At 30.8% G+C, this 16,778-nt stretch overlaps 1 protein-coding gene across 3 annotated transcripts in view; it reads right to left on the reverse strand.

The window, feature by feature from the left end:
- The window catches only part of LOC142328268 (uncharacterized), a 71,543-nt gene that overhangs the window by 46,729 nt on the left and 8,036 nt on the right, over positions 1-16,778 (reverse strand). For all 3 annotated transcript variants that reach the window (XM_075371957.1, XM_075371956.1, XM_075371958.1), the window contains exons 2-3: positions 10,882-12,215; positions 7,277-7,513 (exon numbers count right to left, since the gene is read on the reverse strand). In XM_075371957.1, the coding sequence (XP_075228072.1) occupies positions 7,277-7,513; positions 10,882-11,923 (1,279 nt within the window). In that variant the 5' untranslated portion in view covers positions 11,924-12,215. The remainder of the gene's footprint in view (positions 1-7,276; positions 7,514-10,881; positions 12,216-16,778) is intronic.

A 16,778-nucleotide genomic window follows, 5' to 3' on the forward strand; every position in this document is an offset into this window, starting at 1 on the left:
ATGTATGTTGAGAAATGGCAGATGAATCATAAACATATCAAATATTTTTATACAAACTAAAATGTAAAGATATAAGCTTACTTAACAGTAAACGTATATCAACAATTTGAAACTTACCTAAAAAAGAAATTAAACATTATATTGTGAACATTTATCCATTACTCACCGTTTATCTGAGAATATCACATACATTAGATATGACATAAAAATGCTTTTGAAGCTATTTTTAACATAAAACAATTCAACTACTTGTTCTCACTCCAGTTACTGACTTTTACAGTATTATTTTGATACTTAAAAACTTAATTCATCTTAAAGAAACAAGTACAGAAAAGTAATATAAAGCAGTACCCACCAATTTTCAAAACATTTTACTATGGTTTTTACAACATATTCAAAACCAAAATGTAATTTTTTAATAATAATAATAATACACTCAGACATTTTTTCTTAATTTCACTGCAGACACCAAGAATCCCCTATCTACAGTTTAAGGTCTGCATGTAACCTCAACCTCTCGATTTTTGTTTTTGTATTTTACAAAATTTCCAATCATTATTATCATCTTTAAATATAATCAATAACTATCAAATACTTTCTTATGTTTGAAAGAAATGTGATTAAATTTTTGGATTTCATGGCATATCTTTCTGAATTGACTGACTAAGGTATTGGTGGTTTAAAATAATATAACAATAATCAATTTTAAAATTATTCTGGCACAAACTTATTTTCAATATATTTTGTACTGAAATTTTCAGGATTATGTTATAACTTTAATTATTTTGTTAATTTTTTTAGTTTGAAAACGTACAACAAAATTAACGAGTACGAAAAATAACAAAATAATAAAATCAGAAAGTATAAATAGAATCACATATGTCAACTCTTAAAAATATTTTTTTCACATAACACTGTCACCAGCTAATCAATCAATATGAACCACTCATGACACAAGATTTCCCAGTATTGCTGTTATTACAAAAGAAGTCCCACGACATTTAAAACTATTATTTGCATTCATTATTGCACAACTTATTTTAGATTTGAAAATTTTGAATAAATGAAAATGATATTTTATAATCTGGCAAAAATTGTTAATTTAAATTCAACACAGGATTTCTAAACATTCCTTACTATAAAAGGGTAAATCAAATATAAACAGGATTTTTTTTCCCAAGCGTCTACGGTTAGTAGAACTGGGGCCACACTTCTAGTATGCTTGGGTGGGGTCATTAGGAATGCGGAGAGCCGGCCATTCCACACTCCCTACCAATTCGTCCGTAACGCTCACGATGTTGGAGCAATAGGTGCACCCCTCCATTGTGTAACGCATAATTATAAAATTTCTTACTCATGAAGGTCAAGCGACAGAAATTTTCCAAAGACTGATTGCACAGTTCGGGGACCAAACATTGTTAAGGACTCATGCGTTTGCCTGGCATAAATAGTTGAAGGATGAGAATGAGTGGAAAATCAGGAACATGATCGCCATCCTCAGACAAGCATTAAAGACAAAAACATTCGCGCAGTTTGAGACATTCTTGAAGAAATTGCAGAACAGGTTGGGATAAGTTATGGGAGCTGTCAAGCGATCATCACAAATGATCTACAGTACCGTAAAGTGTGTGCCAGATGGGTTCCTCGCCCTTTGACCACAGATCAGAAGTTGAGACTTTGGAAGACTGACAGAGGCTTATAGCAAGGTTTGCGAAAGAAGTGATGCATTTTTGAGTTGGATTGTCATCTGCGACTAAACATGGGTCCACCACTACACTCCCCAGTCCAAACAAGCCAGTATGTACTGGCAGAGGAAGCCCCCCCCACCCCTTCAGTGAAAGCCAAGACTCGACTGTCAGCTGGCAAGGTTCTTTCAACAGTTTTTTTCAACCGGCGAGGCATTATGCTTATTGATTTTTTGCATGAGCAATGCACAATCAATGCTGCTTACTACTGCAAGCTGTTGAACGATGCGAGGCCTGCATATCGCCAGAAAAGATGAGACCAACTGATTCGAGAGTCCATCCTCCTCCACGACAACACCAGGCCCCATACAGCTCTAACGGTCCCAAAACTAGAAGAAATGCACTGGACACAACTTGATCATTCTCCCTACAGCTCAGACCTATCACCCTGCGATTTCTATTTGTTTGGGCTGCGTAAAGATGCTCTAGGAGGGCAATGATTTGAAGATGACGACTGGGACTGGAGGGATTCATGCACAACTGGCTCCTGACACAACCAGCTTCATTCTACGATGCTGTGATAAAAAATCTTCCTTCTTGCTGGGAAAAATGTATTTCTAATGCAGGAAACTATATAAAAAATTATATTTGCCTTTTATTTTTCAATAAATAAATGTTTTTTAAAAATAAAATCCCGTTTATGTTTGATTTACCCTCGTACTAGGCACCATATAACTTTGTGAATGGCTTTGCCATATTAGCCTAAGAATAAAAAAATTACATCATCAGAATCGTAAATTTTTTTTACATATAAATGTAAAACAACACGTATTGTTTTTCATTTTTATATTACTTTTGTGACAATAGAAAAAAATATGATTTTTCAGATTTCAGAGAAGTAAAATTTAACATTTATTAAAAAGTAAGATAAAAATTTGATATTCTAATATGTTGTTCCATCTAACCCATATATATCAACTCTGCCAAGTATTTGTTCAATTAAACAATTTTTAAAATGCCAATGACATTTTTTCAAAAGAAGCATATCGTCAGGTTAGTTTAGCAATAAATTTGGGATCATTATAATTTTCAGTTTCAAATTTGACTAAGTAATTTGGAATTGAAATGAAATAAAAGACATATGATGGATGTAATTAGAAACGCTTAATGAATTACAAAGGTAAGATTGAAACAGCAGTTCCTTGTTCAAGTACAGTCATCTTTAGTTACAACGCATTATGCAGCTACAATTGATAATAATTTGTACTTTAATAGTTAATTTTTTACCACCTTTTTCTTTTATTACAGCCAAAACTGTGTTTGCTTGAGCAAGAGAACTACCATTCCACAAGCATCTTTTTAATTCATATAATAGTTTTAAAATCTATGTTAATCATGGGTCTCAAAAATTTAAATTTGATTTCAGATTGTAAGATTGAATACATATTGCACTGACAATTCCAATGACAACAAATTTCTAATAAAACATTGGTCAGATCCCAGAATGGGCTTTTTTAAAAAAAAATGTCATAAGCAGTTAAACATTCATTTAACCCAACTGGTACTAAGCAGGGTGATAGAGAAGAGTTAGATAAATAATATGTTAACGTATAAAATTTTTATCACAATCAATGATTTCTTTTTTATAGCTATCAAAATTTTAGTTTTCTGATAATTAACTGAAACATTTTTTTTCTTTTCACACCAATAAAAAATGAACAACAAATGTTTTAGAAATTTTACACAGCAAAGATTGACGATTTGAATGATTTCATTTTTTTTACTAACATGGGAGAATATCACCAACCAAATTATAAGGCAATTTAGTCATGGTAGTAAGTGTGCAATAAATTACAAAAGAGACAAACTGAAATATTTTCAGGTGTATCAGAGTTAATTAATTATTAACTGATAATATGGCAAGCCTCATAAAAGCACAACTAGTAATCAATAAATACAGATAAATTTAAATACTAGTATTTTTGTTCAACATAACTGAAAAAAAGATATATATATTTATTTATTTAACTTAAAATAATATTCATTTTCTTACATGAACTACATTTAGTTTGTCACTTACTAATTTCATCTTATACCCCCAACATCTTTTATATTGTTTGTGTTCTTACACGTAAATTGTAGAACACTGCATGCAATCCAAAACAAAGAGATAGATTGAACTAGCCAATGGTAAACAAAACAGTTTGCATAAGTAATTTGTGTATTAAATTATAATTTATAAATGCACAAAAATAAAGTATAATAAACAAAGGTGCTGCAACCCTTGTTTAACACCACTTTTCAGATAAGTCAAAAATTCCAGGATATATGGGTCAATTATTCAGCATAATCTTCTGACAGGATAAAATTTAACAACTCAAAAATTTTAAAGCAGCAAACCCACTCCTGTACAACCTTATTTTACATGTGCCGCTCAGAAAAGTGGTGAAAAGAGATGCTTCTAAAATAACACAATCCAAATAATACAGAGAATAATAAAGATCAAATCAATCTGATTTTAAACATTCCTTTGGTAATGTGAGAAACTGTACTAGCATATATCACATTAAATTTCCGCAAAAAAACTGCAGATATTTTGTAAGACTTCAAATTATTAAGTTTGTTAAATGTTTAACAACTTAACAACTTTGGGTAAAAAGATTACAATCGTCAAGTAGTAATCTGACCTGCTCTCCAAACTATTTTTTTTAAATCAGCAATATATTGATGTTTTGTTTAGTAAAAAATATTTTTCATGAAGCACCATAGGAAATAAACTGAAAGTACAAAGTCTGTCATGAACTGATCACAACAAATGCTCAATATAAAATACAAATGAAATAATTAACTGGTCCAAAGTTAATCCCTACAATGAGGTCAGTTAGCTTCAAATTCCATCCCGTTTAAAATAAACAATTATTTGAAAATCATACCATTTTTATGCGAGTAAAGAAATATAGCAAAAAAATATATCCTACTCTGCAGTTTAGTGTACTGAATAAATATTCCAATGAGAATCTGAATATTTTGATTTAGATTAATCTCAACTCTTCCCTTCACAGATTTGGATCAGTACACCATTTTGCCAGTCCTAACAAGCTATTTAAAATAAGGTACCAAACAAAGAATAGTTAAAGTTATTGAGTCATCTCCCTGAAGCCCACCAAGAAGAGGCTTAATTATAAATCACTTTCAAAAGTATGATAACCATTCACAAATATGATGAAAGATTTGTCTAACAGTGTCAACTGTAAACTGTGATCAAAACACTTATCGCTTCATACTAAATGTTTAGTAAATTATAATCACATGAACATCTGTAGCAAGATGTCTTGCTACCAAAAGATACCAAGATACCTTGTCCAAAAAGTATCCAATTAAAATAAGGTGTGGCAGAAAAGCAATGAGGCAGGTCATACAGCAAACAAACTAGAAAAACTGTGCCTAACTGCAGATATCCCTCCACAGGAATGGAAGAGTAAATATTTCCTTGCGTTCCAGAGTTTGTTTTAATTTCAAAAAATTACTATATAAATGTCTATCCTGTATTACCCAAATGAATTTTACTTGTGCTGTATTACTATGAAATTGGACAAAAAAATCTGTTCCAATATAGTGCATTAATACTGTATATGAAATTGATAAAACAGGATTACAGAGATTGTACTCTAAACAGGGTAAGCGTTTTAAGTTTTTGGACATGTAAGGCCTTTAAGAACACCATAAAAACATGGAAAAGAAAAGCAAGCACCACTGGAAGAATATGTAGATTAAAAGCAGACAAAAATGTAGAAAAAGTAAGTTTCTTGAGGTAAGATCAATAAACGACATCACTGAGAAAAAAGTATATAAATGTTTACTATTCATAAGATATTAACCCAGGAATCAGGGATGAAATGTGTAAACAGTTGTTCTAAAATAACCTCATGATCAAGGAACAGAAGAATCAAAACATTATGTGTGTCTGCACTTCTTGGAAGACATCAGACAGATAGGAATTTTCTCAAGAATGTGGTAAGAGATAATAAATCTAATTTCTTTTTTAAATTCTTAAAACGAACAAGTCAGGAGTGGCACAGACGCATCTAAAAAAAATTTCAAGAAAGCAAGAATGAGCTAATAAATTACTACGCATTTATTTCTTTTATCAGTGAAGGAAGTGTTCAAAATCATTTGTACTTTATTAAAATCACAACTTTTAAACAGCTAAGAAAAAGCAGCTAAGCAATACAGGTAAAAAGATGCTGAATCACAATGCCCCTTGTCATGCAGCATTATCCATCACAGAATTTTATCCAGGAAAGTCACTACCGTAATTTTGTAACACCCACATTTTCTTCATTTTTCTTTTCTCCTAAGTGAAAATCCACACGAAAAAGAGACAGGACAGACCATCATTTTTCAACCGCTGACAACATCCAAACTGCCTTGACATATCAGCCGAAAGCAATCCCAGTTGAAGACTTGTAGCACACTTACAAAAAAACGTGAAATGTCTCCAGAAGGTGTGAGCTTCTTGGGAAAAATTTCTTTAAAGAAGACAATTGATTTTTATAAATACAGAATTTTAGAAAAACAGTTTCATTACTTTCCTACCACAGCTTGTAAACTGTACAAATGAACAATATTATGTAAATATATTTTAATGTAAAAACAAAATTTTTCCAAGTATCCTGGAAATTTTGGCTATAATATAAAAATATATTACAGTCACGGCTAAAAAATTAACCAATAAAAATGCATTTAGACTGACATATAATAAAGAATACAATACATCAATTAATATAAATGTAATGTAATATTAATCGATTAAAAATAATCGACACGCTTAGCATCTTTTAAAATTACATCAAATTTAAAACACACCAATCCAGAAAAAAAATTAATAATGCTAATCTTTTATTTTTTATGGAAAAATAAGCAATTAAATTAATCTCCAATAAAGAACAAAACAGAGGGAGATATGTGTATATAAGTGGTAAAAGTAATTATTCCTGATCAAGTAAACCTGTTAACAGTGTGACAAACAGTAGTAAATATACTTATAAAAAAAAACTTTCAGGATAAAAGACCTACAGAGAGATATGTATACCGTATTTACTACACACATCAACTCTAGCATATTATTATTTTTTTTATAAAATTAACAAACAACTTGAATTATAGAAAAAAGAAAATTACCCGTAACTATGGTTGTTCTAACTACTTTCTCAACATAAATAACATTAATAACTTTTAAAAAGTACCCATACACATTTTTATAAAATTAAAAACAAAAACCTATTTCTCAACATATTGTTTCCTTATATATGAATCCTCTCCTGCATATCAATTATGCCAACTAAAGAAGAGCAGAAAGAACCTGTATTAGCTTAGCTGATGCATAAAATTTTTTATATTAATATAATAGTAAAAATCAATTTCTCTTCTTTGATGTTAAAATTCAGAATCAAGTAAGGTTTTTATAGAAACAATCAATTACAATTTTCAATCCGATCAACCATACAGAAGCTGACAATATTATCAGCAATAAGTGAGCCGCATGCACTCTAATCAAAAATAAGCAATGACGTGCCACCAAATAATCTTGCCTGATATTTTAATTAACGAATGATCCGGCGATAAAGGAGGTGGTGAAAGCACTTTACTCGAACCGCTTTTACTCTCATTATCATTATTACTACTATCATCAGATATTTCACCCTCCTCATAACGTTCTGCTTTTAACCTAGCCTGTTCTTCAACCTGTCTTACGGTTTCTTCAAAAACAGTACTGTTCTTCAAATTTTTTATCATTATTTTACTGCCGACAAGTAACTTCCTCTTTTCTGTAAATAAATAAAACAACAAAATCGATAAAAAAATTAGAGGTGTAACACAAAAAGTGCCAGTATAATTACGATGACATAAGATGTTTTTTAACATAACATTACTATAACAACAAAAAAATATGAAATTTTTAGTCGAACAGTGTAATACGTTAGATAAAAAACAAAAACGTCATCGACTAACACCTTTTATGATACCTCTAATAACATAAAGCAAACATACCTAAAACTAATTAAACAATTAAAATATGACACCAAAAATATTTTTAAATACAACCAATTACATAGATTAAAATGTTTTAAATAAACTTAAATATAAATATATGGATGGAGATTGAATGAGTTCAATCGGTATAAGTGCCCAACAATTTTATGGCAAAAGAGAATGTTTCTGAGAAATCAGATACTGCAATAGCATTAAGTTCAGGAATTCAGAACTTCTGATAATAGAAGGTTATATAATGAATATCTGAGCAGATTTGCCCAGAGTCAAAACAGTGCTTGTACCTTCAACAGTCTTAAGTGCAATCGCATCTGATGTTAATATGCTATCCTTGACATCGATCAATCGATGAAGTGAATCCTCCAGGGTCGTGAAGAATCAGATCCTAAAATATACTGGCATTTTATAGAGAAAACTACAAGGGGTGGCTGAAAAGTAATGTGCACTGGAATATAACAGGAGAAAAAAATATTGCATTTAACCACAGATGTTCCTATCTTGTACATTCATTCCTCTGTTACTAATATTTCAAAATTTGTTGACTCATACCCTCTTTTTTTCTTATGGCCATTGTTATGGAATCAAATACAACCAGCTGCTATCCCAACCCTGTACGGGGGAAGACACCCACCTTGTGATGTTACCAGTCGCCACACCACCCCCTCCGTTCCGAGCCCTGATGGACTTTACCGGAGGTCGTCTTTAGACCCTCTAACTGATTACATCTCACAGTCATCAGTCAAGCCTGGGTTGGGATGCCACCGATGTAAATGCCTTGGCAGGCATTTGCATCAGTAAAATACCTATCAAATTTCACCTTCACATAGGCCTCAAATGGACATCTTCTTATCCAACCTAACATGATTCCCTCAAACTAACTAACCGAAAACATGGAAGCACAAACCCCACGCCTAGACCACATTTGACAGCACCGTTCGTGACTGTGAATGCCTCAGAAAAGAAACGAGTTTAAAGTTGGATCAGTGCTACACTCATACCAATGAAAATTATGTCTTACGCAATATAGAAATTCAGACTTACACCCAAATAGGTCGACCAATTTAGGTCACCTATCAAGGGAAATGTAACTTCATTTTGGTCCACGCAGGAGCCGGGGACAAACCCCGCCACCCCCACCCAGTCCCATCACGATGTCTCACGTGGCATTACCAAGTCACGATCAGCAGCACCACGGGCGGAGGGAAGCCACATCCCCAGTCACACGGGTTACCATACCCAGTGGCGCAATCACCCCCACCAATGCAACTAAAACAACTGGTGATTGAAATTTTAACAGTGAAAAAAGTGAACAGTAGTGACTTTTATCGTTGTCTAAAAGTCATTAACAGTGATGTAACTACTGATCGAAATATTGTGAGTAGGTGAGCAATTAATGTTTTGCATCAGAAACCAGTAAAGTGAATAATGATGAAGAATTTCACAGCAGTTGACCAGTTTCTGTGAAACCGGTTTCAGTTGACCAGTTTCTATAAACACCAAAAGGAGAGGGATGAATTAATTAAAATTATTGTTCATAGCCACCCAGATAGTATCAAAAGAACAAGTAGGAGACATTGTACAACTAGAAGGGTATAAAAATTTACAAAACTTTGAGATGACAAAAAGACGACATAAGGACAAGTCTGATCAAATAGCCACTGATTCAAATCAGTTTTTGGCAGGATTTAAAATTCTTTAACAGATGGACAATTCTATAATCAATTGTAATGGATGTATCTTTTTTACTAATAATTTAAATCTGATACCTGCTACACCCCCTAACAAAAAGTGAATACAGCAGGATGTAAATAATAAATTTTAATACACATATTTAACACTTACAAAAATTTTAATATTAAAATTTTCAAAACTAATAACACAATGCTGTTGTAAAAAAGCAGCTTATAAGACCAAGGCTCTGTGCTTAACAAACTTGCAAAATTTTACTTTGTCTACTTTTTCTGAACTTGAACATTTTTGTAAATTTATAACATAAGAAATCTATATAACCAAAATAAAATTACAATTATGATTATTTTCACCAGAACTGCAATTTATAATTTTTTAAACTGATATTAACAGGAATTTAAATACCAAATTAACTAAAATTAAAAATAATTGTCCTCTTTAATAATTAGTACAACTGATGACTATAGTCTAATAAAGATTCAATCTTTACTACCAACTTCTTAAGTTTCAAAGACTTAAAAGAATAAAATCAAATCAGATTAATAAAGTAGAAGATTAATAAAACATCTTCACACGGGTCAGAAGGTAGTGATGAGTAGTAACAATGAAGAAACAGCAACAAGGTGTGTAAAGATTTGACTAACAAAAAGGGTGATTTTGTCAACAATTTCAATTTACATTCAAATGCAACACAAATAATGATAGGAAGGGATATGAGTAATGATACAAAAAGAAGGTAGGTTCATGACGATTGGTTCACAATAGCAAATTGGAGTTATAAGAGATGATTAAAGAAATTCAGTGAAGAATATGGTAAAAATATAATGAAAGAACTTAAAGAAAACTGGCAAGAACATTAAGAATACAAAATAAAGAAATGTTTTAATAAAGAGGTTCTTTCTTTCATTGAAAATTTAAAAAAGAAATTACAGTAAAATAATGAGACATATTTTATATTGACAGAGGCACAAACACAATCCAACAAGACAAAACAAATGTAAGGATAATATAAGTCTACAGTGTAGCAAGATCTTATTATCCCATGCTACGTGCATCAGAAAAGAACACCGTGTTATGTAGGTGGTAGGAAATTGATATCACCTTTGAGAATTTCAAAAACAAGAGAAGAAAATTTAATATCTGGATGCACAAGCAATGTTTTGAAATGCACTTCAGAATAAATGGATGGTAACTATGGAGCTGAAAAACTAAGAACTCTGGCTACAAAAGTCTGAGAACCTGATACAGATGCTATAACTGTAGAACTATTTTGAGTTCTGGTCAAAAATAAAATATAGACTGCTGTTAAGACTTCCAAAATAGAGGACCAGAAGAAATAAAAAAGAATCTAAGTAATCCATTATAAATTACTGTTCTTTTGAAAATAATAAAAAGCATAAATTTTAGAATACAACTTAAATAACATCATTAACATAATACAAAAAAAAAAACTTACCTGGTATCATTTTCTTCTCTGGTTTTACTGTAGAATCAATATTTTCCTTAACAAATGCAATATCCACTGCTTTAACATCATTAGAATTTTCTATACTTTCTTTATTTTTTATCTCAATTTCTTTATTATCACAATCTACATTAACATTTTTGTTTAAAACTATTTTATTTATAAAATTATCGCTGTCTTCCTGTTTCATAAGTCCAACTTTTTCATTGGAACTGCAAATACTGGTAGTAAATAAATTAATTTTAATAACCTGTTTTTTGTTTTCATTTTTACTAACTACGACACCAGATTCTGAAGGCGCTGATTCTGAGGTTTGCTGCTCAAATAATGCTTTTGTATTTGTTTGTACATAATTTGATTTTTCTTTAATTTCTGAATTTTCACTATCACTAATGATTACCAAATCCGAATCTATACTTTCTAGTTTATCAACTTTTTTAACATCATCTTTAATAATTTCATCTAAACTTTTCATTATATTTAGTCTAATTTTTTTCTCACTCTCATCAGAAGATTCATCACTATTATTTTTATTATTATTGTTATCGCTACTTGCACTACTATTACTACTATTTTTATCGGACTGTTTTTTCTTTCTTTTTAATTTTCGTTTTTTTTCTTTCTTAACCTTATCTTCAACACTATTACCATCATCACCCTCGCTGGTATCATCACTTCTTTTTATAACATTATCTTTTTCCTGTTTTACTTTCTTAATTTTATGCTTTTTATGTTTTTTCTTATGTTTATTCTTACTAAAATTATTATCACCATCACTATTATAAGAAACTGAACCATCATGTCGTTTTCTTTTTTTTGGTTTTTTATGTCGTTTTTTACTTTTTTTATGTTTATTCGGTGGTTTTACAACAGTTTTATTTGATACCTGTGTACAACTATCCGCATTCACATTTGTTTCTGACGTCATAGCGGTAGTTAATAACTCCGGCGGTTCAACATTGAATGCACCAAATAGTTCTAACAAAATTTCATTTGACGATTTCATCGGCTGAAGTGAACAATTATCAGCCATTTATGTAGATCAAAAAGCAACCATAAGAATAAAATTTAATTTATAATATGCGTACATAAATATAAGATGTAAACGTTCATTTAAACCTATATATTTATAGTAACCGAATGACAGATATGCGTATATTTATTTAATCAAATATCACATAAAACTGACATGACAAGAACAAATAACACGCAGCCAATGAAATAATGTTTATGTATAAAATGATAGAGTGAGCGACAAAAACGAATTGATTTCATTCATCAATTTCAATGTTCTAACACTTGTTTTGTTTGCAGTCGTTATATTTCTAAAACAATATAAAAAAAAAGTTTATTATCAAAATTCATGGCAAAATTTCATAATTACTCATTCAAATATTAATTCAAGAATCTGTTAATAAATCATCACACATTCATATATACTTTTGTTATTTGTGTTACTTGCAGATTGTGCTATGCAATGTAAAGCAATAAATATTAAAAAAAAACTAATATCAATAAACAATAAAAAGATAAAATTATAAGAAAAACATTTTTTATGAGATTTGAATAAGAATTGTATCAGCGGCTCCCTGGCTCCAACTGTATCACCTGCTTGAGACAGGAAGAGACTCTGAGTATAAACTTTGCTAATACAATTGTCTCGGTCTGCATTAACAAGTTTCACAAAAATCTAAGTTAATATAGCTGAGGTGCCTATTGGATAAAGCTGAGCCACCTTCTACTACTAAAATCTAAATCTAAAACTTTAAATAATTATTTTATTAACCCTTTCAGAGTAAGGAATGGTTTGTAAGATTGAAACAGAATACACTGCAACTATTCATTGTTAAATAACAAACTGAGCATTTTTACATAATGAATCTATACCACAGGCCAATATTTTTTGTGATGCAGAGAATATGGTCAGAAAAAACTTGCCGCTTAAGATTTATATTTCAGTAACTATTTGATGTATGAAAAATTGAGCTTTACACCAAATTAAAGGTTGTTCTTTTCTACATCCTTTTTGCTGAAATTTATTAAAAAAAAAAAAAAGATGTGGTAAATTATGCATAAAAATTATCAAATTTTTAAGCTGTTTTACAGGTAGTGCAAGTTCAACATTTCATAGCTCTTTAGAGGGAATGAGCTGGGCATTAAAACTCCTGATGCTCTCAGCCATGTCTTGGAAAAGAATACAGTAACTATATGCTTTTTCCACCCCCACTACTATTGTTAACTTCTTTCTTTTTCCTGTTTAGCCTCCAGTAACTACTGTTCAGATAATACTTCAGAGGATGAATGAGGATGATATGTATGAGTGTAAATGAAGTGTAATCTTGTACAGTCTCAGGTCGACCATTCCTGAGACTACTATTGTTAATTGAAATTATAAAACTTAACAGAAACTACAAAAGTTTTATCAAAATGCAGTTCTTAGGAAAAAAATTACTACCTTTAGAACGGTACTATACTGAAACTGACCATCAACAAAATATTGTTTTGTTTAGGTAAAAAAGGCCCTCTTAAATATACTTACAAGAGTATTTTTTTTTACAAAATCTATATACAAAGGTGTGGATGTAACAAAATGCTCCACAATGAAATCACAAAAAACATTTTATGCAGTAATTCACTATAAATCCTGCAGTTTTTCTTTAAATTAATTGGAACTCAAAAACGGTGCAGAAAAGAACAAGACTAATATTGCATAAAACTTAATTTTGTCATTAATAATTCATCAGATACAGCTTTCACTTTCATCCAAAATATTATAGTGGAATCATTCTAGAATATGCAAGGTAGCTTATGAGACAAATAAATAAATAACACATATAGCAAATACAAAATTAACAATTTAGCAAAAAAAGAATTAAGAAAAAAGTCCCAAATCGCAGTTTACTATTATTAAAATGACATTTTATTTATCATATAAATTAGAAGTTGTAACATTTTTATCATGTAAATAAATAATTTTCATTATACTGAAGACATTTTCTAATAAAAACACATTATTTCTTATGTCACATTAAGTCCTACACAAATACAAAAAATAAAAAATTTGGTGTTAATGGAATTTTTTCATACTCGTGTATTTATTTTACACGATTTTCAAATTTAATTAATTTTTGTTACCATTATTTATCAAGGGATATGATCAGGCTAATAAGAACTATTTGTTAGAGTTATATAGAAAGAGATGAAAGGGTAAGTGTATGTTTTAAAGATATGGAAAAAATACTTAATCGAATCAAATGAAATAAAGTAATAAAGTAACTATTAAAACGGCAAATAGTTCAATTAAAAAAAAAACATTCTACGAGTCGGAGCGTGGAATGTTAGAAGTCTAAAAAAGGTTGGTAGGTTAGAAAATTTAAAGAGGGAAATGGAGAGGATAAATGTACATGAAGTAGGAGTTAGCGAGGTTCAGTGGGAAGAGCAACGACTTTTGGTCTGATGATTTTAAATAAACTCAGCTTCGAATAATGGGCAGGCAGGAGTAGGTTTCGTAATGAACAAGAAGATAGGGAAGAGAGTAGAGTATTTTAAAATGCATAACGATAGAATCATTATAATAAGGATAAAATCAAAACCTAAACCGACAATTGTTAATGTCTATATGCCTACAAGCACCCATGATAACGATGAGGTAGAGTGTGTACACAAAGAAATTGACAAAGCAATTAAACCCATAAAAGGAGATGAATATTTAATAATAGTTGGAAATTGGAATGCAACCATTGGAAAAGGCAAGGAAGGAAATATAGTGGGTGAATACGGGCTGGGCAAAAGGAATGAAAGAAGGGACAGACGACATAGAGTTTTGCACTATAATAATTAAATAATTAGTAATTGCCAATACCCAATTTAAAAATCATAATAGAAAAATACACACATGGAAAAAGCCAGGCGATACTGCAAGGTATCGCCTGGCTTGATAGATTATATCATGGTTAAGCAAATATTTCAAAATCAACTCGTCGACTGCAAAACTTACCCTAGAGCAGATACTGATAGCAACCATAATTTAGTGATAATGAAATGTAGACAGGGGTTTAAAATCCCGAAGAAAAGGTGTCAGATGAATCTATGGAATTTAGAGAAGCTTGATGAAGAAGAGGTAAAGAAGATTTTTGAGGAGGACATCGCAAGATGTCTGAATAAAAAATATAAAACAGAAAATGTAGAAGAAGAATGGGAGAATGTTAAAAAGGAAATTCTTAAATCAGCAGAAGCAAACTTGGGCAGAACAAAGAGAACTGGTAGAAAACCTTCGATTTCAGAGTATATTTTGCAGCTGATGGATGAACATAGAAAATATAAGAATGCTAGCGATGAAGAAAGTAAAAAGAACTATAGACAGTTAAGAAATACTATAAACAGGAAGTGCAAACTAGCAAAAGAAGAGCGGATTAAAGAAGAGTGTTCAGAAGTAAAAAGAGAAATGAACATTGGTAAAATAGATGAAGCATACAGGAAAGTTAAGGAAAATTTTGGGGTACATAAATTAAGATCCAATAATGTGTTAAACAAAGATGGTACAACCGATTTATAATATGAAAGGCAAAACTGATAGGTGGGTGGAATATATTGAAGAGCTATATGCAGGAAATGAATTAGAAAATGGAGTTATAGAGGAAGAAGAGGATTGAAGGGATGAAACAATACTGATATCTGAATTTAGGAGAACATTTAAAGACTTGAGTGGCAGAAAGGCTCCTAGAATAGATGAAATACCTGTAGAATTACTGTGCAGTGCAGGTGAGAGAGTGATAGATTATACTAATAGTGTGTAATATTTATGAAAAAGGAGAAGTTCCATCAGACTTCAAAAAGAGTGTTATAGTCATGATACCAAAGAAAGCAGGAGCAGATAAATGTAAAGAATACAGAACAATTAGCGTAACTAGCCATGCATCAAAAATCTTAAATAGAATTCTGCACAGAAAAATTGAGAGGAGAGTGGAAGAAGTGTTAGGAGAACACTAATTCGGTTTCAGAAAAAGTATAGGGGACAAGGGAAGAAGTTTAGACCTCAGATTAATAGTAGAAGGAAGATTAAAGAAAAACAAATCAACATACAGAAATAGAAGATAATTGCTAACATTTACAGGAAGCAAACAGCAACAGTAATAACTGAAGAACATAAGAAAGAAACCGTAATAAGAAAGGGCGTCTGACAAGGATGTTCCGTATCCCAGTTACTTTTTAATCTTTAAACAGAATTAGCAGTTAATGATGTTAAAGAACAATTTAGATCTGGAATAACAGTACAAGGTGAAAAGATAAAGATGCTACGATTTGCTGATGATAAAGTAATTCTAGCTGAGAGTAAAAAGGATTTAGAAGAAACAATGAACAGCATGAATGAAATCCTATGCAAGAACTAAAATAAACAAGAACAAAACGAAAGTAATGAAATGTAGTAAAAATAATGAAGATGAACCACTGAATGTGAAAATAGGAAGAGAAAAGATTATGGAGGTAGAAAAATTTTGTTATTTGGGAAGTAGAATTACTAAAGAACAAAGCAAGAGCGATATAAAATGTTGAATAGCACAGACGAAACGAGCGTTCTGTCAGAAATATCATTTGTTTACATCAAAAATTAATTTAAATGTCAGGAAAAGATTTTTGAAAGTATATGTTTGGAGCGTCACTTTATAAAGTGAAACTTGAAAGATCGAAGTACCTGAGAAGAAAAGATTAAAAGCTTTTGAAATGTGGTGCTATAGGAGAATGTTAAAAATCAGATGGGTGGATAAAGTGACAATTGAAGAGGTGTTGTGGCAAATCGATAAAGAAAGAAGCATTTAGAAAAATATAGTTAATAGAAGAGACAGACATAGGCCACACAATTAAGACATCCTGGAATAGTCACTTTAATA

Source organism: Lycorma delicatula, chromosome 7 (assembly GCF_047948215.1).
Source record: "Lycorma delicatula isolate Av1 chromosome 7, ASM4794821v1, whole genome shotgun sequence".
NCBI lineage: Eukaryota > Metazoa > Arthropoda > Insecta > Hemiptera > Fulgoridae > Lycorma > Lycorma delicatula.